The 25581-nt window shown below is 37.9% G+C and overlaps 1 protein-coding gene across 5 annotated transcripts in view; it reads right to left on the bottom strand.

Moving 5' to 3' along the window:
* Positions 1 to 25581, bottom strand: part of LOC126456889 (RNA-binding protein lark) — a 126769-nt gene that overhangs the window by 97999 nt on the left and 3189 nt on the right. For all 5 annotated transcript variants that reach the window (XM_050092720.1, XM_050092721.1, XM_050092719.1 and 2 more), the window contains exons 3-7: positions 14738 to 14974; positions 14512 to 14654; positions 12989 to 13033; positions 9202 to 9316; positions 8814 to 9121 (exon numbers count right to left, since the gene is read on the bottom strand). In XM_050092720.1, coding sequence (XP_049948677.1) covers positions 8814 to 9121; positions 9202 to 9316; positions 12989 to 13033; positions 14512 to 14654; positions 14738 to 14974 — 848 coding nt within the window. The remainder of the gene's footprint in view (positions 1 to 8813; positions 9122 to 9201; positions 9317 to 12988; positions 13034 to 14511; positions 14655 to 14737; positions 14975 to 25581) is intronic.

A 25581-nucleotide genomic window follows, 5' to 3' on the forward strand; every position in this document is an offset into this window, starting at 1 on the left:
GTATAACCTAGCTAAAATTGCTGCAAACCTGAATAGTTCCATTTTTCTATGCAATTACATTTGTAAAGGCAAAGAGTTTGGGCAGAGATCTCTGGCCAAACTATTTGCCTTTACAAATGTCTGCGTGTGTGTGTGTGTGTGCACGTGTGTGTGTGTGTGTGTGTGTGTGTGTGTGTGTGTGTGTGTACGCGCGCGCGTGTATACCTGTCCTTTTTCCCCCCTAAGGTAAGTCTTTCCGCTCCCGGGATTGGAATGACTCCTTACCCTCTCTCTTAAAACCCACATCCTTTCGTCTTTCCCTCTCCTTCCCTCTTTCCTGATGAGGCAACAGTTTTTGCAAAAGCTTGAATTTTGTGTGTGTGTGTGTGTGTGTGTGTGTGTGTGTGTGTGTGTGTCAAATAAAAGCACTAAAATATGATAATTGCATACAATTTTGAAACAATTTGGAACATTGTTATGTAGAAGGGGTCAAAATCACCCCTCCAGGCATTAGAAAGGGCAGGAAAAGCTGTGCGTTCTACTGGTAGAGTGTATGATGTACTTAAGCAGTACAGTCAATCTGTGGAATTCCAGTTTACTTCAGTGAAATACTTTCAGAAGTAATAGAAAGTAAAACTGACAAATTTGCAGATTTCTGATTTAGTGTTTAATTCAATGGTACTAGGAAATTAATTGAAAACAGCGTCAGGACGGACGGACACACACACACACACACACACACACACACACACACACACACACAAAATTATCACAAACTCCGCATGCAATGGAAACATTTTAGCAAAAAGGTTTTCACCTTCATGCTCTCTTGGAATCACCAACTAGAGTCCATTTAAGAAGAATTAGTCATTTTCAACTAACAACAGAAAGAAAATGGTGTGGAATGGAAAAAAACTTAAATACTGTCCATCATCAGAATACTATACGTAGTTTGCTTCTTTCTTCCAGAATAATTTGGTGACAAGTTATTACTATTTCTGGCTAGAAGCAACCATGAAAAAATCTCCCAGAGTTACAAGCAAATCACCACCACCATTTTGATCCTCACTACCAAGTTTAACTTAGTTTCTTCGTAAGTGATCACATGACTTGTCCATCTGGCGTCAAAGTCAAGAGGATAAATTATTTCCATAGTTTTAGTGAAACAGCTAATAGCTTTTTTGGTGATGCTGTACCAGGCAAGCATTTGCACAATAGTTCAACTGTGTTTAACTATTGCATTCAAGGCAGAAACAAATGTGCGTAACATGCAAAAAGATTTTTCTCCACTGCTTCCGTTCTCCCATGCGGTGAGATTTTCCAGTCAACAACCATTCTGTATTTCTCTTCTGCAGTAACTTGCACCCAAGTCCCAAAAAGGGTGACTTGTGCAATTCATATGATGAAAATGCTCGAGAAATTTCATCACCTTTGAAATTGAGGCCACCTGTTAATTTCTCTACCTCTGCACCCATCTTCACATCTGCAACCATGACACTGATACTGCCTTAAATGTGAGGTAGTGATATGTTCTTAAAATACCTAGTTTTAAACTGTCAATGCCTGCATTTCATTTTAATCAATGTTAACATAGAAAATTGGTATGCTGTTTGCATTTCATCCTCCATATCACCTCCGTCATACTGCTACATTCTCATGGAGGTAAATAGTAAGCAGATCCAATTTTATGTGGTATACATTTGGACACATTGCTACATACACCTTATAAAAATATGGACCCAATGTTCCACACTTTACATTTCAGTCAGAAATTTTAATCCAGGCACTCAATAGACTGGGTTTTTGAACTCCAATCCCCAGTGTGATTTTTGTGCCTTCCATTCGTTCTAAATGGTCAGTTCATTCCCTGAAAGCATTTTAAGAAAATACTGGCTTGTGGATGTTATGTGCATAGCTTTTGGCATTTAGTAAAGATATTTTTAGTATACTGCTCAAGCACCACTTCATTTCTTTCCTATCTCAAATTAACATTCCAACTGTATTTAACATCTGAACTTTGCCTTTCCTCACTTATTGACAAATTACTGAATCCACCACATGTGTACCAATTAATGCTTTTCTCATCAAGATTTTCCAAAGTAAGAGACAAAAATTATACTATTTACCTTAAGCACTGAGTTTTGGAAAATAATTCAAGTTCATATCACATTATGAATGATACTGTCGCTTCATACACTAATGATACTAGGAAGTAAATTACAATCACACTTCCCAGAATTTCTAATCCAGGAAACAAATGAATTCTATGATTTGCATTAAAGTTAAGTTGCCAGAATAATATAGCAGCTCACATCATAGCATTTAATAATACAAACTAGTTTTAAATTGAGGGTTATATCCAGGAATGTGCTGCACCAATGTACATTAAATAAAAATTATGGTGAAGCAAGAAATTTAGTGGTGAAAACTGATACACTGCTTACACTTGCAAGCTTTCACGAACATTATACAGCTGAAAGACATCATATGAAAATCTAGCATTTCACAGCCATGTTTATTGGGTAATGTGTGATTTTGACGAGTTTTAACAAAAGACAACTCTCATTCCACCTGTTTTGACGATCTCTTTCACACTGAAGGTGGACAATTAAAGATTCTCTCTGTACTGTCAGCATTCTAGATACAGACTTATTTTAATACCAGACTTGAGTGTGGGTGACAAATCTCAACCAAAAATGGGTCCCAGGTTCAATTCCCAGCCGGGTTGGGGATTTTCTCTGCCCAGGGACTGGGTGTTTTGTGTTGTCTTCATCATCGTAATCATTATCATTTGTGACAGTGGTCAGACTGGGCTGTGAAAAAATTGGGTCTTTGTACAGGCACTGACGACCACACAGTTGAGTGCCCCACAAACCAATCATCATCATTGACACAAAAAAATAACATAATGAAATTTTCAGAATAAATTCTGTCTAGGTAACACATTTTAAGTGATTAACATTGCAAGACCACAGGTTAACGAAAGCACGAGATAGGCCATTGCAAATGTGAAATGCTGATACATTAATAACTGGTATAGCAGCTGCAATGTTTAATGCAAGCATGTAGAGAATTGTACAGGTGCCGAATGTCAGTTTGTGAGACGGAGTGCCACATTTGTTGCACTTAAGAAGTTGGCCAATGCAGGGATGGTTAATGCTGCTTGTGGATGACACTGGGGGTGTCTTACTGGAGACAGATTTGGGGATCAAACACACCAAAGTAACATGTCGACTCACTCTCGAGCATGTTTGGTTACAACAGTGATAGGAGGTGAGCATTATCCTGTTCAGAAACACCCCCTGGAATGCTGTTCATGAGTGACAGCACAACAGGAGAAATCACCAGATTGACGTACAAATTTGCAGTCAGGGTGTGTGGGAGAGTGCCATTACACAGGTAGATTGGTTGCAGACACTCAACTGACCTCTTGCTAACCAAGACAACCATCATTGGCACCAAAGCTGAACCAGCTGCCGTCAGAAGATACAATAGACCTCCACCCTGTTCTCCAATGACTTCTCACTTTACATCACTAACAAGGGGAGGCCGCCAATTGTGAAATTCAGATTCGATTCATACTGCGCATAATAAAAGCTCATGGCCAAAGGTGTAATGTGGCAAAGCACCAAGATGCACTTCTCAGCCGTTGTCGAGAAAATAGACAGTTAAAAGAAACCGTTGCGGTGAAATACTCTCTACGATTAATAATTTTCTACAGCGCCGTGGCGCAGCGGTAAGCGCTCGGGTTCGTAATCCAAAGGTCGCCGGATCGAATCTTGCGCGAAGCAACTTTTTTTGTATTATTAGTTTTTTGTAATTCATATATATATATATATATATATATATATATATATATATAAACAAAGATGTGACTTACCAAACGAAAGCGCTGGCACGTCGATAGACACACAAACAAACATACACACAAAATTCAAGCTTTCGCAACAAACTTATCTCATCAGGAAAGAGGGAAGGAGAGGGAAAGACGAAAGGAAGTGGGTTTTAAGGGAGAGGGTAAGGAGTCATTCCAATCCCGGGAGCGGAAAGGTCTTTAAATATGTCTGCTTGTGTCTGTATATGTGTGGATGGATATGTGTGTGTGCGCAAGTGTAAACCCGTCCTTTTTCCCCCTAAGGTAAGTCTTTCCACTCTCGGGATTGGAATGACTCCTTACCCTCTCCCTTAAAACCCACTTTCTTTTGTCTTTACCTCTCCTTCCCTCTTTCCTGACGAGGCAACAGTTTGTTGCGAAAGCTTGAATTTTGTGTGTATGTTTGTGTGTCTGTCGACCTGCCAGCACTTTCATTTGGTAAGTCACATCATTTTTGTTTTTAGATATATTTTTCCTACGTGGAATGTTTCCCTCCATTATAATACACACACACACACACACACACACACACACACACACACACACACACTATTAAAGAATTGCTTATGCATGTTGGTGAAGGCTGATCGGTCTCCAATTGTACCGCCTCCATTTTTCCCTTTTTTTAAACAGGGTGTACCAAAGCTCTGCCGTCCGCACTGGTTTCGACGATGTTATAAGTTGCGCTAGGGACCGCATCTACCTTCTTTCGAAGGTAGCATGCAACTACGCTGTTATGCGGCGGCTCGTTTTGGCCCATTCAACATCTGTCCAAGTGTAACGAGCGAGTAACGGAGTTTATATTTCATACCTGCCACAGTAAATTTGTGTTCGTGGTGTCTCTATTCTAATTCGAACATCTGACTTACGCTATACGTATTCGTTTCGGAATATCGTTTCTACGTCTTCCGTTAACTATACGTGGATAACATTATGAAGATAATTAACAACATTTGTGAAATACAACTTTGTTTGCGGGAAACAATGATGTTCGAAGTCGCCAGTTTTTCCACGACAAACGACTTTCAACAACTTATTATATGCATAATTGTTGCACCTGATTGCTGGGAATTATATATATATTACACCTCTGGCCATGAGCTTTTATTATGCACAGTATGAATCGAATCTGAATTTCACAATTGGCGGCCTCCCCTTGTAAGTCGCAAATGGTAGTGGTTTGGATCCAGTCAAATGCACGCTACAGGATGTCTACCTCGGAGCTGTCCTTGAAGTAACTGGTTTGTAACAATTCGTTGTGTCACTGATGCCAACTGCTGCTGAAATTGCCATTGCAGATGCAGTATCATGCACCAGAACCATATGCCAAACAATGGTCTTGCCTCTGGTGCCACATGGCTGTCTGCAGCCCAGTCTTCTTGCAACCGTACATTCTCGTGATCGCTGCAGCCAGTTCTCTCTACAATATCACAGGATCATCCAGCTTCTCGTAGCACTCTTATGTGGCCTCGTTCAGACTGACTGTTTATGGAGTCTGCCATCAAAGGCATTCTTGACTAACCAACCCACCATGTCCAATCTCAAAGGTAACTGACACTCATGACCATTACAGTATATATTTAAAGCAAACTATTTACATCCTCAAAGTGGCACTACCACCACCTTTCTTACGTCACTCATCAAATAAGAATAGACATTTTTCAGATGTAGAAAAATGCCAAGTTTCATTTATGTCACACAACTTCTTGGTGTTGCAATTTTTTCCCATCTTTGTATATTATAAGGCAATGGGACTTCCTTCTGAACAGTGAACATACTGGACAAAAAAATCAGAAATTATCAAAGTAAACAAGAGCACCTTACCATTAATTCAATTAGCAATATAACATTACCTAATTCACAAAAGAGCCGAGCTTTCAAACATTTGTCAGATGTATATTTTAATAGCAACTTAGTAGTTATTCTAAAAGTCTAAGCTTGCCTTGGTGTTCGGTTATAGAAGGTGAGTATCAGTAACACTGATCTATTGAGTCACACTGCTTTGTCTGCACTTACTTTAATGCAGTTAGCCATATTATGCAGTTCGGAGACACTATAATAACTGTTTCGTTTAAATGATAGCATCTTCCACTGGATAAACAAAATCACTCCTCTGAAATATACAAAGCCATTCTGACAGTTCTACACTACAGCATAAGCCTTAAGTGAACATGAAAGGGGTGGTACAAACTACAACTGTTCTTGTAAACCCATTCAATCTTTAATCACAGTGGGAAAATGTTACTATACAAACTTCGAACAAAATTCAGAAAAAATAACTTTTTCAGAATGAACTAGCCTCTCACTACATCTTTTCCTGCTTTGAATCCAATTACGTTGTCCATATACTTTACAGAAAACTAAAAAAGGGTCGGATAATAGTTGATAAATTATGAATAAAAACCAATGACTTAGTTTCTCAAATGTTGCAATATTTCCATACTCCACAATCACATTTCAGCCCAACTTTCATCTATACCAGCCAGTGAATTTCCTGATCACAGGACAAAACTTACGTTTTCTGAATAGCACATTCCTCACAAACTGTGATTAAAATGTGTACTTGAGCAAGTAAATGGCAGTGTAGTTAAAACTACACAAATTTTATATTAATTTCAAAGAAGTGACTTCAGGAGCATAAACTGAATAGTAGCTGCACATTTACAGGTGTGCAATGGAGTAGTTTTGATTCATAGAAGTATGTTAACATATTTAACTGATTTATTGTGAAGTAGTCAATTGTGTTAACTTCAAGGGTTGCAGTCACTTCAAGAAACTTTACTCTCCCAATGGATCCACGAACTACAGTTCTCAAAAATGGATCACTATGGAGGCAAGGAAAGTAGGCTCCAAAAAAGACTTCATCTATGAAAATGCTCACTACTTTGCATGCATATCAATTTCACAAAACTAATTACTGAGTAACATGCATTGTTTTGCATGCTAATAAGGTTCTGGGTATACTGTAAGCAATGACTGAAAAAATGGAAACTATTTCTTGGAAATTCATACAACAGTGTCCTGAAAATGCATGTGACTATCTTCATGAAAATACTACAATTCAAAAAGAGCCTAATTTCCTCGCCCAGGGTTAAGTGTGTGCCAAGACAGTACGCCAAATTTAAGCATCACAAACACGGTTATTTTAATTTAGGTATCTTTATTTCTTATTTGTTTACATGTGTATTTGTACAAGTACACTTAGAAAGCAAAATGTAAAATCTTTACTTTTAAAAATACTGATACCACCACAACTGACATTAAGTATATTTTTATCACATGCATCAAGACTGTTGTGAAAATTCCAAGAGAAACGAACTAAGGATATGGGTTCCAACGTCAAGTGTGTGTTTTATTCGTGGTGTCTAATATAACACCATCTCAGATTTTTGCAGGTCACAACTGGTGAGTGTGCCTCAACAACCAACTACTCTATGAAGGTTGTCAAAGCATCAAGTACCTAAATTTTATAAGCATCTGTTCAGCACAATCTTCAAGCACATTAATATATATTTAAATCACTGACACGCCATCAGTGACATGCTAACCTGAAAACCTGTCACAGTTTTAATAACTGCTACAGAAATTACTGTTCAGTAAGCTTATCACACAAATTGAAAATTCAGTAAATATTTAATGCATTTATATCTAGTGCATTACAGTCCTAAAACAAAATATCACGAGAACCTCTACTGGACAATTATAGTGCGTTTTTGAGCCCTACAGTATTTTCAGACATGACTTACCACTGAAATTTGTGGAAATTACATTCATTAATTACATACAGTGGACAACATACTGTGAAGCGTTAAGTTCATATTAATTTTTCAGATTTTATATATGCATATAAAATTTAATGACAAAACCAAATGGAATACTCATTACCCAAAAACAATGCTGCCATGCTTTCAGCTCACACTGCAACCAATCCGAGATTTTAAACAAAGAAATGTAAAACAAAAAGTGAGTATTTACCCTTATGCAGGTATGTCCATTTTGAAACTATTTTAAGAAATACAAGATGAATATTTTTCTTTTGGCAATTATTTTTCACTGAAGAGTAAATAATCTCAACAAAGAGCAAAGTCTTTAGGAGCCAAACTACTACTCCACATACAAAGCACACTGTACTCACACAACAGCAAAATTGTACACCAACCTGTGCAGAATTATTATTACAATAGATATTTCTAATGCAGGTGTATTACGTTTTACCTTCAAACACAAAAATACTTTGTTATGTATAATAACTAATATAAAAACACGTAAAGGCTCCATACAGAAACACTGATCTTGTTAAATGCATTAAGTACACACATGTAATGAGTCTGAGGGTTTATCATTTAGGTATTCAAACACTGTCTTTACGCCATGCACTGTACAATACTCTTCACACAATTTTCAATCAATATACAAAGCTTATTGAACACCATCAAATTAAATGAATACATGTGATGATTTCATGGCTCTGTCATCAAGCCTAAAAAACCTAGGGAGTATTTTTCCAGAAATATCAAACTGAAAATTTCACAAGCAAATGGTTGCGTCTAGCTGAGGCAAAGTTTTTACTGTACAAGAGCTAAAAAATCTAAGGCTTGGATTAAGACTTGTGTGTTCACACACACACACACACTAGAGTAATACGAATTACTTGAGGCACAAGTATTTCTTGAGTTTTGTATAAAAAGATCTGTTGCAAATTTTTTTCCCCAGTGCCTATTACCTTTTCTATTCTTTACAGTAATAGAGCAACTGTTCAGGTTTTAAAAACTCACATGGTGCACTATACACTGGACTTTCATGAATGGTCCACAACTGACATTAGAAAATAGTTTCAGTTACAGTTTTTAGAAAACCTAAAAACTGTTCATGCATTCACAACAGTTTCCACTCAAACCTTCACTGCACGAATACATTCTGCAGTGGGTGTTACATAACATACTATAGAGAATTCTCTTACCTAAATCGACTTGGTGGAACAGCAGATGATGATGGTGATCGCCGACTGAAAATACTATACTCTGAACTTGGGCGATCATAAACTGGTGAATCTCTAACAGATCCAACAGGTCCTCGCAGCCCAATGGGAGGTGGTGGAGGGAGAGCATCCCTTGGCCTGGGAGGAAGTGGTGGTGGGGGTAAAAATTCTCGGCCACGAAGTGATGGTCCCAAGTCACGAGGAGGAAGAGGGGGGAACCTACGCTCGAACATGTCACGTGGTGAATCTTCAAATCTGTTTCTGTCATAGAAACCGTCATATAAGGGGTCCTGTGAACAACGAAGAGTGTGAAATAGCACAAGATCATAATGTTCTCTAATCGTGTTATAAGCAATTAAGTGGTATTTACCCTCATTCCAAATCTGCCCATCATTCTGTCACGCAGGAATGGTGGAGGTGGTGGAGGAGGATATGGTTCTCTGCCAAAAATAGGGCCTCTGAAACCATTCCTGTCCGGTCCTAACCTGGAAAATAAAGACAAACACTATATACAAGCTGATGAAATATTTGTTAATAGCAAAGAAAAATTTACTTCTGTTAACCCTCAATTATGACCTATTTTAACCTAATATAAAATACAGAACTATACTTCTGGATCATATTCATCTTTAAGAAAAGATTCTACGATTCCCTAAGCTAGCAGTGCTACCATCTCCACTTTTCTATCAGATGTGTTGAGGTCGAGTGCTAGATGTCATAGCTAACAGAACATCCAAAAGTGTTTAGCAACACATTTTATAAAATATAACAACAGCATGAATAATAAATTCATACTTATAAGTTAAACAAAAGTGGTATGATGCAAATAAAAAATAAGGCATCAATCTCAGTGGTTTAAAAGTTTCATCTGAGTGACTGAGCAAAACCTGAACAGATTAAGTTAAAACTACTATAACCAGATTCCACTGGATACTTTTCCATTTTTTTGTGTGTGTGCATGGGCTTGCAACCTAACCACCCACACAGAGCACATTCAAACCAGGTCAAACTACAAACTCCCAAGGCTATCTGTACCAGCTTCCGACAAAAATCTAACTTGCTTCAGGAGGCTACAGGTACAGCCTGCGAACCACACAAAATCAAGTTCACGAAGGCAAAAGAAAAATTCACAAAAGGGAAAAATAAATAGAAACCCTGACAGAATAGGTGGAAATGCTCCAATAAGCCATTCTGGAGACTATGTTTGTCTTAGAATAAGTGAAACACTGAAAACACACTTCGCTTTTACACTGTGTAACTTTTGTAATGTAAGTTTTGTTGACATTTCGTAACTGATTACTTAAATTTAATTTCTTGATTTTTAAATCCAAATCACTGATGTAAGCATATTATCAAAACACTGCACATAATAACTGTGAGTGTCTGTGGCTTGTTAAAAGTGGCAGTGGCAGCAAGTTACATTTGGTGGGCACAGAGGTGTGCAGATAAACTGACCACCCAGAACTGGTTTACTATAGCACAAAGGAAAGAGGGAATGAAATGAACATGGAAGACATGCATAGGAAATCTGTATTTTTGTTAAGCCAACAATGTAGGAAATATAAGATTGCTATCTACCGTAAAGGAGACAAGTTGCACATAGGTACAGTTAACAGAATTACACAAAGTTTTCGGCCACAGCCTTCATCAGCAGAGAGGAAAACGAGAAACACACCATTCATACACACAAGCAAGCACACATTACCACCAACTCCAGCTGCTCAGGCCAGAATTTTTGGCTTGAGCTGTCAGTCTTATTAGTGTGAATGGTGTGTGTGTGTTTCTCTGTTTCCCTCTGCTGATGAAAGCTGCTGCAGCCAAAAGCTTTGTGTATCAACTGTATCTTCAACATTTTGCGGCCCTATCAGCAACTCTATAAATATTAGTTTTAATTATCAACAGCCTTAGTTGCACCGTTTACCTAGAATTTCAGTCGGGACAACCCAATCCCCTTCAGAATAACAGTTAACTACAGTTTATCCATAGTGGACATTGTCAAGCTAAAACTATAAATCCACAGATCATCGCCAGACTGTAAAAACTTATCTGAAACTGCCTCAGCCCCACTTCGCAACTGTGATGCAGCAGCCACAAAGTGGAGCCCAGGGGTAAGTTTTTACAGTCTGACAAATTTATGGATTTGTAGTTTTAGCTCGACGATGTCCACTATGGACAAATGGTAGTTACTGTTATTCTGAAGAAGGTTGGGTTATCCCAGTTGAAACCTAGGTAAATTCTAGGTAAACGGTTCAACTGAGGCCGTTCATTATTAAAACTAATATCTCAACTGTGCCTATCTGCATTCTTTACAGTAAGCAGCAATCCTTTTTTTCCTACACTGAAATAAAATCCTTCAACCTGCATTTCAACACCACCTCCCAGAAAAAAGCTACCACTTTTTTTGTTGCATTCCTACAATCACCTGATGTCCAAAATGAGCAGGCATGGCATACTGGAATACGATTTTACCTTAAAGCTGGACCTACAAAGGTCAGAGCCACCCTTAAGGCATTCGCAATAATCACTTAAAAGTGGTCCTACCATTCGTAAGACTTTCTTAAAATTCTAGTACATTGCAGACAACAGAAACCAGTTAAGTAATAGTAGTATTAGATTTCTATTAAGTTGCACTGCTCTTATTCTATTCCAAAATGGTTAAAAATATGACTGTATTGCATAATGATTGAACAAATAGTGGCTAAGTTACCAGGTACAATGAAACCCCACATTAATACTTTTCAAGGGACTTGAAAAAATGGTGAAAATGTACCTGTAAAAGTTACGTATTGGATACCCCTTGCATTTTCGCACTTAATTTATATACATGTAATAGGTATCAACATACTTTAGTCAGGGACTTTTTTATTATCTAATAAAAACCACTGATATAACAGGAACTGATAATTGGGAACTAGAAACATTTGACTCAATTTCATATGTCAATCTATGTATTTGGAACACCTGCAGTTGTCATTCATTATATAACTAATGAAACACTGCATCAGTTAAGTATTTTTTTCATGCTCAGCACAGTACATTTCGAGAATTTTTCTTGATGTCAAGTGCAAATATTTACATAAGCATTTTGTGTGGTGTTTGCATATGTGTTGTTCAGCACCACTTTAACTGTAGTCATCTTTTTTAGGTTATCAGGTACTGTGCTTCTCAGTTATGTAGGAAACCACACACATGCAAACTATCACTCACATTGTTTTTGTGTAACATCACAAAAAAAAAAAAAAATAAATAAATAAATAAATAAATAAATAAATAAATAAATAATAATAATAATAATATGTATATGTACATACTACACTTAACAAGAATAAATTCTTGAAACACTTTTGCCCAGCATGAAAATATATGTAACTCTCACTGTGTTTCAAAACAAAAACATTTCAGCAACACAAACTGAATGAAGGTGTCACCTAGCACTACAAGTGGCCAAAAGAAGAGACATGATGAATATGATCCAACAGAGGTGTGGTGATTAGAACAATCACAAAACTGCATACACTGTACGGGCAGTTTGGAAATGGTTTTGATTGGCCATATCTTGACTCAAACGAACCTAGTTACTCCCATCAGCCACCACACAGAGTTTGGCAGCAACATGAGATATGGCACAAATTGTCCCAACTTTTACACATTTACTGGTTTTAATTCGTCCAGTAGAGCACCCTGGTATCAAGGAACTTTATCACATTATGCTTGTTAACACTACTTGACAGCCAACATCATGTGAGTGTCATTTTACGTCAGCCTTTTCTCCGCAAACATTTTTATGAAAAGTGTAAATCGTGGGAAATTTATAAATATGTTGACGCAAAATTGAGTGCAAAGTAACATTGTTGACACAGGAAATTTGACAGGAGAGATATAAAATTTCGCAAATGGGGGAAAACACTAATTTCGGAAATGTGAAAGTGGGGTTTATACTGTGTTTTAATGAGGAGAAATTAATACAAAATAATTTCAAATAATTTCTATGTCCAGAATTGTGGATTATGCAATCTCAAAACACAAATGAACTGCATCTGAAACATTTTCACTTCAAAACTAAGGAGGTGGTACCTTATGCCAAAACTAGAAGTAGCCATAAACCAACTTAGAGATGAACAGCCTCATTACATAGTAGTTTAACACAAACTACTTACCCAGCTTTAGGACACTCCTTAGACCAGTGACCACCTCTTCCACACCTGCAAAATTACAGTACTATTTGTAATTTTACACTGTGCAAACGTGACTTCATTATTTTTACATCCAGCGGCTACAGGAAAGCAATGTAATACTTTTATTTACTGAAAGTTGATTAAATTTTCAGGATTTGTTAATGCAAAATCTTTACTACATTTAAAAACACAACACACAATGAACTTTCAGAATTGTATACCATGAGGCATCTCGGACTGCCTCTTCCCGAATCTTTTTAATGGACTAAAATACATTGTGCACTGAAACAGTGAAAATAGTTTCACATACCTAAAGGGGTAAGGAAAGAGGCAGTGCATTTCTAGTGCTAAAATTTAAACCATTGTCAAAAATGTTTAATTTTCTTCCTAAATTACAATTTCTGTGGAAGTGGTATTTTGGATCTGAGATTGTGACTATAGTCTTCCATCGGTTTCAAAACATGTCTGTGTGCTGCTCTCATTGGCTGTGTAGAAACTGCAGCTAACATCCTCTCTTTCATGTCTAAATCACTGGCTGCATAGAAGCAGCACCTGACATCCCTTTTCTTTCTATCATACCTCATGGTAAACAATGACAACACACTGGCATCTACCCTATTTTTTTTTTCTTCCCAGTTCTTGATATCTTCTGCTTCACTGCCTCCCTGAGAAAGATCTTTATGGTATAGACAGCCTGTCTTCTGTCAACAGATGATCTAGCAATACAGTTCTACATGTAAACTGCAACCTGAGTGTGCATCATCAGGTTATCAGTGTAGACACCAATGGCACAAAAGTACATGGTTAGGTTCTTGGCTTGAGGGGTTAAGCAACATGTAATTACAACTTGGAAAGGGTCTGATACTACATTCATATTAAGGAAAGTAAGCACATGAAATGGATCTTTTAAAGGATTTGTATTTCCTACATTCCGACAGTCAATAAAAAATATCAAACGTGCTTAGAATTTACACTGTTCCAGAAGGAGAAAATAACCAGTTGAGATCCAATTTGATCAACATACAGTTCAGCTGTCCATTACACTATACATTACATAAAAACTCATTTTGTGCCAATCCCAATAAAAGTTATGACATTTTAATTATATTCTCATATAAAGTTAGACCCAATTAAGCACATCTGAATTAATATATTAATGCTGGTGAGGACCTGGACATAAATCCATCCAAAATTGAATTCGGTTTCAGGAAAGTTTATGGTTATACATGAAAAATATGCTAGAAACACATCTGGCTTAATGAAATTAATTTTCAGTATGGAATATTCGGGTTCCTTTAGCATGTTTTAAAAGCAAGTTTATTGCCAGAAGCATTACACGACATTTAACATTACAGTTTAACTGAGATGTCCATTTAAATTAGCTCAAAGATGTGAAAGTAACCACAGTTGAAATGGCTGTCCTTGTCTGTGTTACGTTATGCTAGGTAATATTTGCATATCCACTATCATACAATGCTTTATTAAGAAATTCAAAAATGATTTACCTGTAACACTGCTCAGGATCTCCCATTCCCGGTCGCTGACGAACCCTACTCGTGGACACCTGGACCTTCATTGGCTGCCCATCGACTATGTACCCATTCAACTCTTTAATGGCCAAGTTCACATTATCATTTGATTCAATATGCTGAAAAAAGTAAATAAAAATCTAGTCTCTAAACACTCAACAGTTTTAATTCATTCAATTACTATAGCAAGAGTCATACTCACCACAAAACCGTAATTTCTCACAATGTCACATTCCAGAACTGTTCCATACTTTGCAAACAATGCTCGCACCTGAGGTGCTTTTGTGTTGTCAGTTAGGTTTCCAACAAATATCTTTGTTGTTGGTGTCTGAGGTCCTTTGCGACTTGTTGCAGCTTCCACTTTTATCGCTTGTCCATGAACCAGGTACCCATTTAGATTCTGAATTGCATCACGTCCACCTTCTTCATGTTCCATATGCTACAATACAAATTCCCATTAGTTATAAAAGTATAGGGTCAGGTGGAATAGTCTTAAACTAGGGTTAATTGGCAATAAGTACAAAATTTTGGTGGAGAGAGAAACTGGGTGTTATATATATGAGGTGACTTACCGAACAAAAGCGCTGGCAGGTCGATAGACACACAAACAAACACACAAAATTCAAGCTTTCGCAACAAACTGTTGCCTCATCAGGAAAGAGGGAAGGAGGGAAAGACGAAAGGATGTGGGTTTTAAGGGAGAGGGTAAGGAGTCATTCCAATCCCGGGAGCGGAAAGACTTACCTTAGGGGGAAAAAGGCCAGGTATACACTCACACACACACACACACACACACACACACACACACACACATATCCATCCACAAACTCTTTGTCTTTAAATATGTCTGCTTGTGTCATTATATGTGTGGATGGATGTGAGTGTCCCCATCAATGAGTTCGAAAGCATCGATGATGCGAGCTCGCAGTCCTGGCACATTTCTTGGTAGAGGAGGTTTAAACACTGAATCTTTCACATAACCCCACAGAAAGTAATCACATGGGTTAAGTCGGGAGAGCGTGGAGGCCATGACATGAATTGCTGATCATGATCTCCACCACGACCGATCCATCGGTTTTCCAATCTCCTGTTTAAGAAACCTGAGGTGCGGTTTCAGCCGAACAAAACTTTATGAGTTTTTCTACGTATCTGTAGTGCGTCGTGACCATATGTCAATGAATGAAGCTACAGTAAATTTATGAAATCGCTTCAATCATTTGTAATAGCCCTGTACTTGTTCATAGCAACTCCAGTTAGTTCTGAATCCGGCTTGTTCGTGAGGCACGTGTTTTGTCTATCGTTGGGTACATCCTATTGTAGATCAGTCTCTCCAGCAACTTATAGCAAATGCTCAATAACGCTATTGGGCAGTAGTTTGCAGGGTTTTCACCAGATTTCCCTGGTTTAAGGATAACCAGAGTAAGAGACATTCTAAATTCCTTCGGGATATCTCCAGCTTTTAGTATGTCATTAAGCCAGGTTCTTGCTATTGGTCCCAGATTTTTTATAAATTCAGGAAATATATAATCAGCTCCAGCTGCTTTCCATAGTTTGAGGGTTTTTATACCTTTGTTTACCTCCCTGATAAAACGTTTTGAAAACTTTTCTTGAAGGGCTATCTCAACAAGGCTATGACTTAAGTCACATGCCTTGATATCAGGTCAATTCTGTTTTCCCACATCTGGAATAGCTGTTGGAAACCAACATCACACCTGGCTTAAATTAACAATTTCTGCGGGCTGCGCATTTCTTTCACCCAATCCTTTTTCCATGCCTATATTTTTCTGTATCTTATTTTCCAATCTGTCGATTCCCCCTCCCCACCTGTCTACCATGTATAATGCACACAATGCTTTCCACCATTATTTGCTTATTACCCCCTCTTCCACCTTTAAACCCTCATGTTTCCAAATCTCATCCAGTGTAGGCACCAATGTCTGTCTGTATCCCATCTGATGAGTCTCCCATAACCCAGTTACTGAGTAACTCTTCTGTAACTTTCCCAATTTCCTAAAAGTTGTCAGTCTTCTGCCATTTCTTTTTATTTCCCTTTAACCCTTCTGCCATAAGAAGCCACTGGCTCCAAACGCTTGTGCATTACCACATCCTTTGCTTTTTCTCCTGCTACCACTTTGCGTGAAGACTTATCTCTGCAATTGTGAATTTCAAAACATTGATTACTGTCACTGATATAAAGCAGGGTAATTGGGTATAGATATGAGTAAGGACAGCAATACAATACTAAACCATGACTGGTTCATTCTGGAGGACAAAGTCGAGGACCTACATTAAAGGATGTCCAGATTGCAGTAAACTTCGTGGGCTTGTGTACACACGATAGGAGCTTGAAAGCAAGTCTGAATACTGTTTTCTGTTGTGTTTCTAAGCTTCACCCATCAGTCTACTCTAGGTGTGTGGTGATTGATTTCCCTCTTTTTAAATATTGTTTCATCAAGGAGTTTCCACTATTGTTACAGATTAGAGTTACACATAAATGTGTCGCCAGCTTTACATTATACAAGTAAAGTAAAACATTATGGGAGTGCATAAGCTTACTGTGTTCAGAAAGCAACCATATACCACTCACCTAAATAACTTACACTTTTCAGAGCTTCCTAAATTAAAAAATTAAATCTGCCCCTTTAAACAGGATTAGCATAAAATTTTATTCCAACTTTATGCTTTCTTTAGGTTTTGATGTACCACTGGACAAATTATGACCCCGTCATCCTTGAGTTCTTCCTCCATATATTTAAGCTACACTGGTCATACAAAACTAAGGCAGAAATGTGATATCCATGACATGACAACTGAAGCTGTTTTACGGCAACATGTTAAAAAGTATTAATGGAAAACCCTAAAGATGATCATACTGGTAAGGCTTCCTATCAGGTGTTCAGAACTGCAACTCCAGTACTTCTTTGAAGAAACCTGAGCACCTACTGGAGATCCATTCACAATCTCTTTTACAATGAACTGCATAATTTGCAAAAATGTGTGAAAAGATAACAAATAATAAGGCTTTGTCCACAATTGTGACAAGTGGGTTTTTGTAGTGACCCATCTTGGTTTGAGCTTTTGCGTGGTGAGGGAGGATGGATGAAGTAGTGAACCAACAACTGTTCTAGCCAGCTTTACATTATACAAGTAAAGTAAAACATTATGGGAGTGCATAAGCTTACTGTGTTCAGAAAGCAACCATTTCACATTTCCAGGACAGAACAGCCACCAGAGTGCATTAATTTTGTTCATGTGTTGTGTTACAAGGCCTGGCAAAGTACTGCAGGGCACAAACAGCATTAAGATACCGAAATATCATATGAGGCAGGCACAATTCAAAGTCAATGGACTGAATAATGCCTATCCAGTGATTGTGCGGCTTCAACAAATGGAGCTCATTTTATCAGTGGTTTACTACATTTCCCTCACATATAAAAATGTGTTTATTGCCAATTACCAAGTCAAAGTGCAATTTTGATATTTGATGGGCAATCTACAATTAGTGGAAATGGCTATACAATGCAACATTAATTTAGTGCACCTCCAAAGTCATTCACCTAACAGAAAAAATTCCTAACAAATGTGTGTTTCCCTTCTTAATATGTTAAAATAAGCCTATGTATTCCAGTATAGAGCAAATGGGTAAAACACTGGAGTTTAGTAATTAAAACTCTTTGGTCAAGTTTGCTCTAAATTGAGTAACTTTTCAGAAGCTTTGCACAACTCCACAGACTTGCAACAATACAGACCTTTTCTTAACAATACATCTTGTACCAAGATCCCTTTTGGCTCCCTTATCTAATAGTAAGCTCCACTGCCTCCAGATTGCATGGTCCCATGCCCCATTTCTGGCCGAGTCAATTTTCATTACCCAGGAACTAAGTGTGTGTCATTATGTATTTTCATCGATGTAGAAGGTCACTAAAATGGCATGTAGAAAAACTTCTATTAGGGAGGGGGGCAGGGGCGGTAAATAAAGACTCCCAGCCAATAAGGCCATAAACTTGTAATTAACCTAGGTAATTGTTTCATCCTTAGACAATAAGTCGTTGATCTAAAGATAAAATTACATGCCTCACCTCAGAAGTAACGTTTCACATCCAAGTCCATTTTCACTCCTGGAAGTCTTGTAGATTTGTTCTGCAAATCTGCACAAAGTCTCATGAAATCAACTCCCACTTTCGATGCAAGAGAAGACAATCCTCATTTCTGACATATTCAGTACGTAAAGTGTTAACAAAAAGAAAGTTTCACATCAGCTGAAGAGAGAGAACTGGGAAAGATGGATAAGATCAACACTGAAAGAAAAATACAACTGAGATATGGCTAAAGAGGAGTGGCAGTGCCAAAGCTTGCTAAACTTTAAGAATTTATGAAGCAATCTTTGATTAAAGCTGGAGCACAAACACTTTCAGAATTCTTTCTGGCAAAATAAAATAAAATACACCTATGTATATGTGGTGCAAGACATTAAAGGACCAAGAAACTGATTTTCTGAGTCTCAAATCTGTGGACAAAATTAAAAAGTATTACAAGCATAACACAAGACCATTTGACATCGGCAAATGTTTTACCTGCACTGACAAAGTAAAGCACCCAGAAGACACAGATGTCAACGTAACTTCATGATCAGATATAACTTCATACATGAACACTATTATCAAGTACATAAATGACTAGAATTTCACATTTCCAGGACAGAACAGCCACCAGAGTGCATTAATTTTGTTCATGTGTTGTGTTACAAGGCCTGGCAAAGTACTGCAGGGCCCAAACAGCATTAAGACACCGAAATATCACTGAAGGACACAGATGTTGCTGACCCATGAGAGGGAACATTATCTGCAGCCGACAGTTCGATAGTAGTCTCATAGTGGGTCTCCAGATGACTGGCTGATCAATATTGCAATATCGAGACTTGTGGGGCATTGGCCTGTGGGGGGAAGGACTGCACAGGGCATTGAGAACAGGCATACTTGTCAAAGGTTTCCAAGACTACCACCACAACGGAGGTTTGCCAAATCCTAAAGCTCATTGTAACCACTATTCACTCATTGTAACCCTAAACATCAGTCTGCCATCAGAGAACAACTAATGGACTCTCGCATTTTGTGTCATCCCCACCACTTGACAAATATTAGCAGCAACTGAACTTTGGAATTATTATTTCATGCACAGACTGCCATTAACACAGCAACACAAATGGCTGTTTTGGAGTGGTGCCAAGATCACGAAGCATAGATTGGTTGGTTGGCTTAAAAGAGGGGAAAGGGACCAAACTGAGGTAATCAGTCCCTTGGCTCAAAAATGGCTCTGAGCACTATGGGACTCAACTGCTGTGGTCATAAATCCCCTAGAACTTAGAACTACTTAAACCTAACTAACCTAAGGACAGCACACAACACCCAGCCATCACGAGGCAGAGAAAATTCCTGACCCCGCCGGGAATCGAACCCGGGAACCCGGGCATGGGAAGCGAGAACGCTACCGCACGACCACGAGATGCGGGCTAATCAGTCCCTTGTTCCGAATAAAATAATGCCATAAGTGTGACAATAAAAGAAACGAGACAGAACTCAAAACAGAATGAAAGGAAAATCACAAGAACGACGTAGGGCAACAAACACGTAAATGGACAAAAGGGGACAAGGAAACTATAGAAATGGGATGAAAAGGAAACCATAGAAATGGGATGAAGACATTAAAACAACAAAGCAGATTACCTTGGCTGACTGACCATGAGAATCCACAAAGCTTAGACTGCACATGAATGTTGTTACTGTGCATTCAGCAATGGGTCACAGTTCTGCACTACTCAGCGTTACCATCATCGTTGTTTATGTTCGTGACATGGGGAAACATCACATCTTTCCCAAGTACCAAAGAGGCACAACATTATTCCTAACACCATGATGTAAGGAGACAATCACAGACTTCAGGTCACAGCTGACTGATCAGGTGAACTGACAGCACAACATCCTCCAGTGTTATCCCTCCGAGACAGTACAGAGCGATTTTTCAACAAAGCAACAGCAGTTCACAAGTGGCACCTGTGTGTATGACCTGTGTGCATGATAGGTTACTCCTGCGGTCAATGAGACTCCCAAAAGTGAATGTGTGATACTAGTTCAATATTCCATTGATGTATGCAAGGCTTAGCTATGTACTTTTGAGCTTATGTTAAATGAGAGTTACTATTGGATGGAGTGACATTTATCATTGATTTAAAATTTTTTTCTTCCAATCGGGTTAGGCTTAATTATTTTAAGTGAAATTCAGCATATAGCTAATAAGATGTGAAGCACCAGAAAAAAATGTGTTCTACCTTTCCTCCTTAACAGAGGACCAGAAAACTGATTGTCTCTTACTTCTTTAGGTTAGACTAATTAAACGTATTTTTCTCATAAATACATAGTACAGTTTTACCTTCCATTCAGGAGTATACAGTCCCACAGAAAGAGGTGAAATTTTAATGAAGTTTTATATTACACTACACCTAACAGTGATAGTTGTTAATGGGGTTTCCTCGACATACTTTCAAGTTACTGATCAACTTTTAATTCAATATCCATCTTCACATTAGCTGGAGATTAATTACCCAGCAGAACTGTTTAGTTAATCTCATCCCAATTCATGTGGGCTACCACCATAGTTTCAATGTTATTTGAAACAGTTTTTAACATTGTTTAGGAATTATGGAGTAATTATAGACACCACCATAATCATTCAGGAAAATTGTTCATAAATCATTCCAGTGTTGGTTTACCCCTACAACACAGTAAATGTATGTCATCAGTTGGAATCAAAGGTAATTAACCCAACAGCAGAGTTTGTATTTTACTGTCTTAAATTGCAAAAATAACCTGTTTAAATTAAGCAAAATAATTCCTTCAAGTTGATGTCAAGACTTCTCAAAATTTTTTCTAATTACCCTACATGAACATCTATCAACATATCTACAATTACTCCCCAACTGCCTATCAGCCAATGAGCTCCCAAAGAGAAAAATACACAGAGGGTGTCCAGAAAGTAGGGATGAACATAAAAGTTCTACAGAACATATGAAAGTAATTCAAAATGTAATCTTTTTATTAGACACATGAAGCTGCTTCTCCCACTTCAGCATGAAAAATTGTATCTCCTTATTACCACCCATGGCTGCAGAGCAACAAGCAATGTGTTCATTGAAGATCTCGATGACACGTTCACAAACATTTGTTGGTATGCTGTTAATAACCCTTTTAATTTCATTCTTCAATTGTGTTTTGTGGTTTGTTCACTTACACTTCTGACTTCACAAATACAAACAAAAAAAAGTAACAAGGTGTAAGATCACATGATCTGGCAGGCCATTCCTTGTTGCCATAGAAAGAGAATTTTTTGTGGAAACTTGGCATTCAGCAGAGCAATCGTTTAACAGGATGTAACATGTTGCACCATCTTGTTGAAACCAAAATTTTCATTTGGTAAAGGTCACTGTTTGGTGACAACAGCTGCCTCATTTTCGAAGCACAGGCCGATTACTCCTGCCCAGAACCCACATCGCCATCACTCGTGGATTTCAGTTACCCCTAATTCTACAGTTCTGATGATGTAGCCACTGAGGTAGGGGGAAAAAAGTTCTTTTGGGAAGTTTTCATTCTCCGCTTGTCGAGCCAATATCCATACAGCATACCGCAGTCCCCATGATTTGCAAGCTTCAACTCCTGTGCAAGTTGATTACTGTACGCATGCATTATCAGATCTTTTGAAATGATTTCATGCAGTGAACTTTGTGATAAATTCAGTTGTTGGTCTTCTGGGCCTATAGTTACACTGTCATGCCCAACAACATTTTCTTGTGTTCGAACAGAACGCGGTAATCCTGCTTTCTTAATGCTTGAAACAGGACCTGTGGCCTGAGACTTCTGGACCAACTGTCCAACTCATGATTCGGGCGGAGCAGCATTATGTTCAAGTGTCACATGCAACTCATGAACAGATGCCATGGGACTTCTGCAGTTTTTTAAATAATGTTATCACTTTGATACATTGCTTTGTTATCTGCTCCATGATGAAAGTAACATCAATGCACACCAAACACACAAGCCATTAGGCTACTAATGGAGAGCATTGCAGATAAAACATGAAAAAACCACAGCTGGCACAAAATTCGAATCTGTCCTTACTTCCTGGACACCAATTATAAAGAATAGATGCTGTGTCAAAAATGAACCTCTACCAAAGGCAACACTACTGATCAGTCTTACCATATCTTGTCAACTCAGAACCAGATAACCTATAAACTAAACACAGCCCTCTGGCTGAGCTACTGTGAAAAACCAGTACCACACTATTGTTCAGTTTCAGGCAATTTAATGAAATGGAGTGGGAGCAGCAGGATTTTCCAGCCACCTCTTTCACAGATACTTCATCCAATCCAAAGTCTCTCTTATGTCACTATTATGATAAAGTTGAGGGGATATGACAAGCAATGAGCACTAGATTACAATGTTGTTGTTGTGGTCTTCAGTCCTGAGACTGATTTGATGCAGCTCATGCCACTCTATCCTGTGCAAGCTGCTTCATCTCCCAGTACCTACTGCAACCTACATCCTTCTGAATCTGCTTAGGGTATTCATCCCTTGGTCTCTCTCTACGATTTTAACCCTCCACACTGCCCTCCAATACTAAACTGGTGATCCCTTGATGCCTCAGAACATATCCTATTTAAAACTTTTTACACAAACTTTAAAATAAGTGTTCTGGTGCTAAATTTTAGTTTTACAAGTCAAACTTGCTCAAATGAATTTATCAAATTCACACTAGTTTGAAGAACACTGTTTTATAATTGAGGACCTGAAACTGTCCAATAAGCAGCTAACCTAACCTACACTCCAGGCTACACAACACACCAGGCTCTCGGAATGATTATCAGTATCAATGGGGACATCACTGGTCAAAGCAAAATGAACTTCACTGTTCTCTACACAGGAAATTAATAGGACCACTATTAACAGACAATCTGCATTTCACACATTTCCAATAGTTTTGGTTTTCATCAAAATTTCTACTGTGCATTATGTAATTTTCCTTTTGCTGAATTGTTGTGAGTGTCATGTGACTCATTTGACTCATGCCTGGGAGTTGTACCCTTATTAAGAACTGCACACACTGGAAAAGATGCACTTACCAAAGTGTCCATGACTTATCCAATGCATGCTGCTGCTGCTGCTGCTGCTAACAGTTTGCATGATTAATGATGGGAAGTGCTCATGATCATCTTTATTTGGATATGGGTAGCCAATTTCACTCATTTATTATTTCCTATGCTTTGTAAATGAGATTAGCTGGTATTATTTCCACTCTCAGAAATTTAAGCTGAGCTACTGCAACCACCCTAACCACCATCTTGAGAAACATACAATGAAACAAAGAAAAAATGAGTAGACACTCTTAATTAGTGATGGTTAATCTCTCACTCCCCATTCAGAAAAGAAAATCAATATATTCATCCCACCAAAGTGAATCCTGCAACATCATCCATTTGGCTACGACCAACAATAAATAGCGATGGGAAAATTTCATGTGAATGTGATAACATGAAACCTCCAGCTTTTTTTTTTTTTTTTTTTTTTTTTTTTTTTTTTTTTTTTTTTTTTTTTTTTTTTTTTTACAAAATATTATGAAACTGAGTTTTCCCCACTTCCATAAAAAAATCTGATATATTTGAAGACACCAGCTTACAGATTTTGGTATCAGTAGGTTTAAATTGAATCTTTACTGTTATTCTCAAGGCTGAGCCATGTGCAAACTGATGCTTAGATGATGTGTCAACTTCAGCTGCCCAAGTCAACTTTCCTGGCACCATTGTATAACAAATCATAGGAAACCAATATTTTTAAGAGATCCTTGGTGCAGTACTTCAGCTTTGTAAACACGTAAACCAACATGGCACCTCTTTCGATTATGTAGTATCTTGTGCATTTTAATAGTTTACAAAATGTTGATGCTCTTTGTGTATTCTGTTTCTTTTATGACGTGACTTAAGATCCCTTAATGGTATATTCCTACGGATGTACATAAATGTTCACTTTATGACTAAGCAGGCAAATATGGTCAGTAATACTGAATAAAATCTTTGGTTTGAGGTGTATCGAGAAGCTTTAACAAAATTTTACAAATCCGCCTTGTGTGACAATGTTTTATGTATTTATGTTTCAGCACTTGTCTGGTACCTCCTCTAGGCTTGACATTAATTCTTAATTAGTGTTTATGTCTTAAATTTACAGAATGCCATTCTTTGGTAAATTACTGACATTGTGTTTTATCATTGTAACTTCCCAAATGCTTTGTATTTATTCAGGCAGTACAACATAGAAAATTTGTCTTCACAGATAACCTTATTAATTTTTTATACCATTTGAAGAAGCCATGAAAAATGTACTGTCCTCAGTTCTAGCACAATTTAAACTGCAGTTTAATTTCTGCAAGAAATATTTATTTATTCTTACTACCTTTCTGCAGTGCTGTGTGGATGGAAATCTGATTGGAAATGCTAGATAGCAGTATTGGGGAAAAAAGCCTGCTTCCGTATCTGGATAAAACATTTGCCCTAAGTACGATAACTCCATATGTCCTCACCAAACAACATGCTGCAGTACTGCACATGGTCATGTAATGCTCCAGTAGAGTAAAGTGGAATGTTTGACGTGTGCCGTCGGCTTTGGCCAGTGACGTAATGTTAATGACTGCTACCACGTCTATTGGTGCACATATTCACAGTTTAGTTATTAATCGGTAAAACCGTTGAATGTGATTGTAAAAGAAATCTAGTTGTTGTTACAGATTGATCTGCAACTTTGCCTGATGTCTAGGTTAAGTTGGAAGGTGATGGATGTGAATTGGCAAAGCCAATGGAAGCAAGACAAAAAATCTTGTTGGGACACTGATCTGTACCTTAGCTCATCTGAAAAGCGGCCCCAGTAACATCATGGAGGGCCACCATATTCTTTACAGCATGTCACACTTTTCTTATGCTGGTCAAAGCTAAACACTGAACCATTC

The sequence above is a fragment of the Schistocerca serialis genome, chromosome 2 (genome assembly GCF_023864345.2).
Source record: "Schistocerca serialis cubense isolate TAMUIC-IGC-003099 chromosome 2, iqSchSeri2.2, whole genome shotgun sequence".
Lineage (NCBI taxonomy): Eukaryota > Metazoa > Arthropoda > Insecta > Orthoptera > Acrididae > Schistocerca > Schistocerca serialis.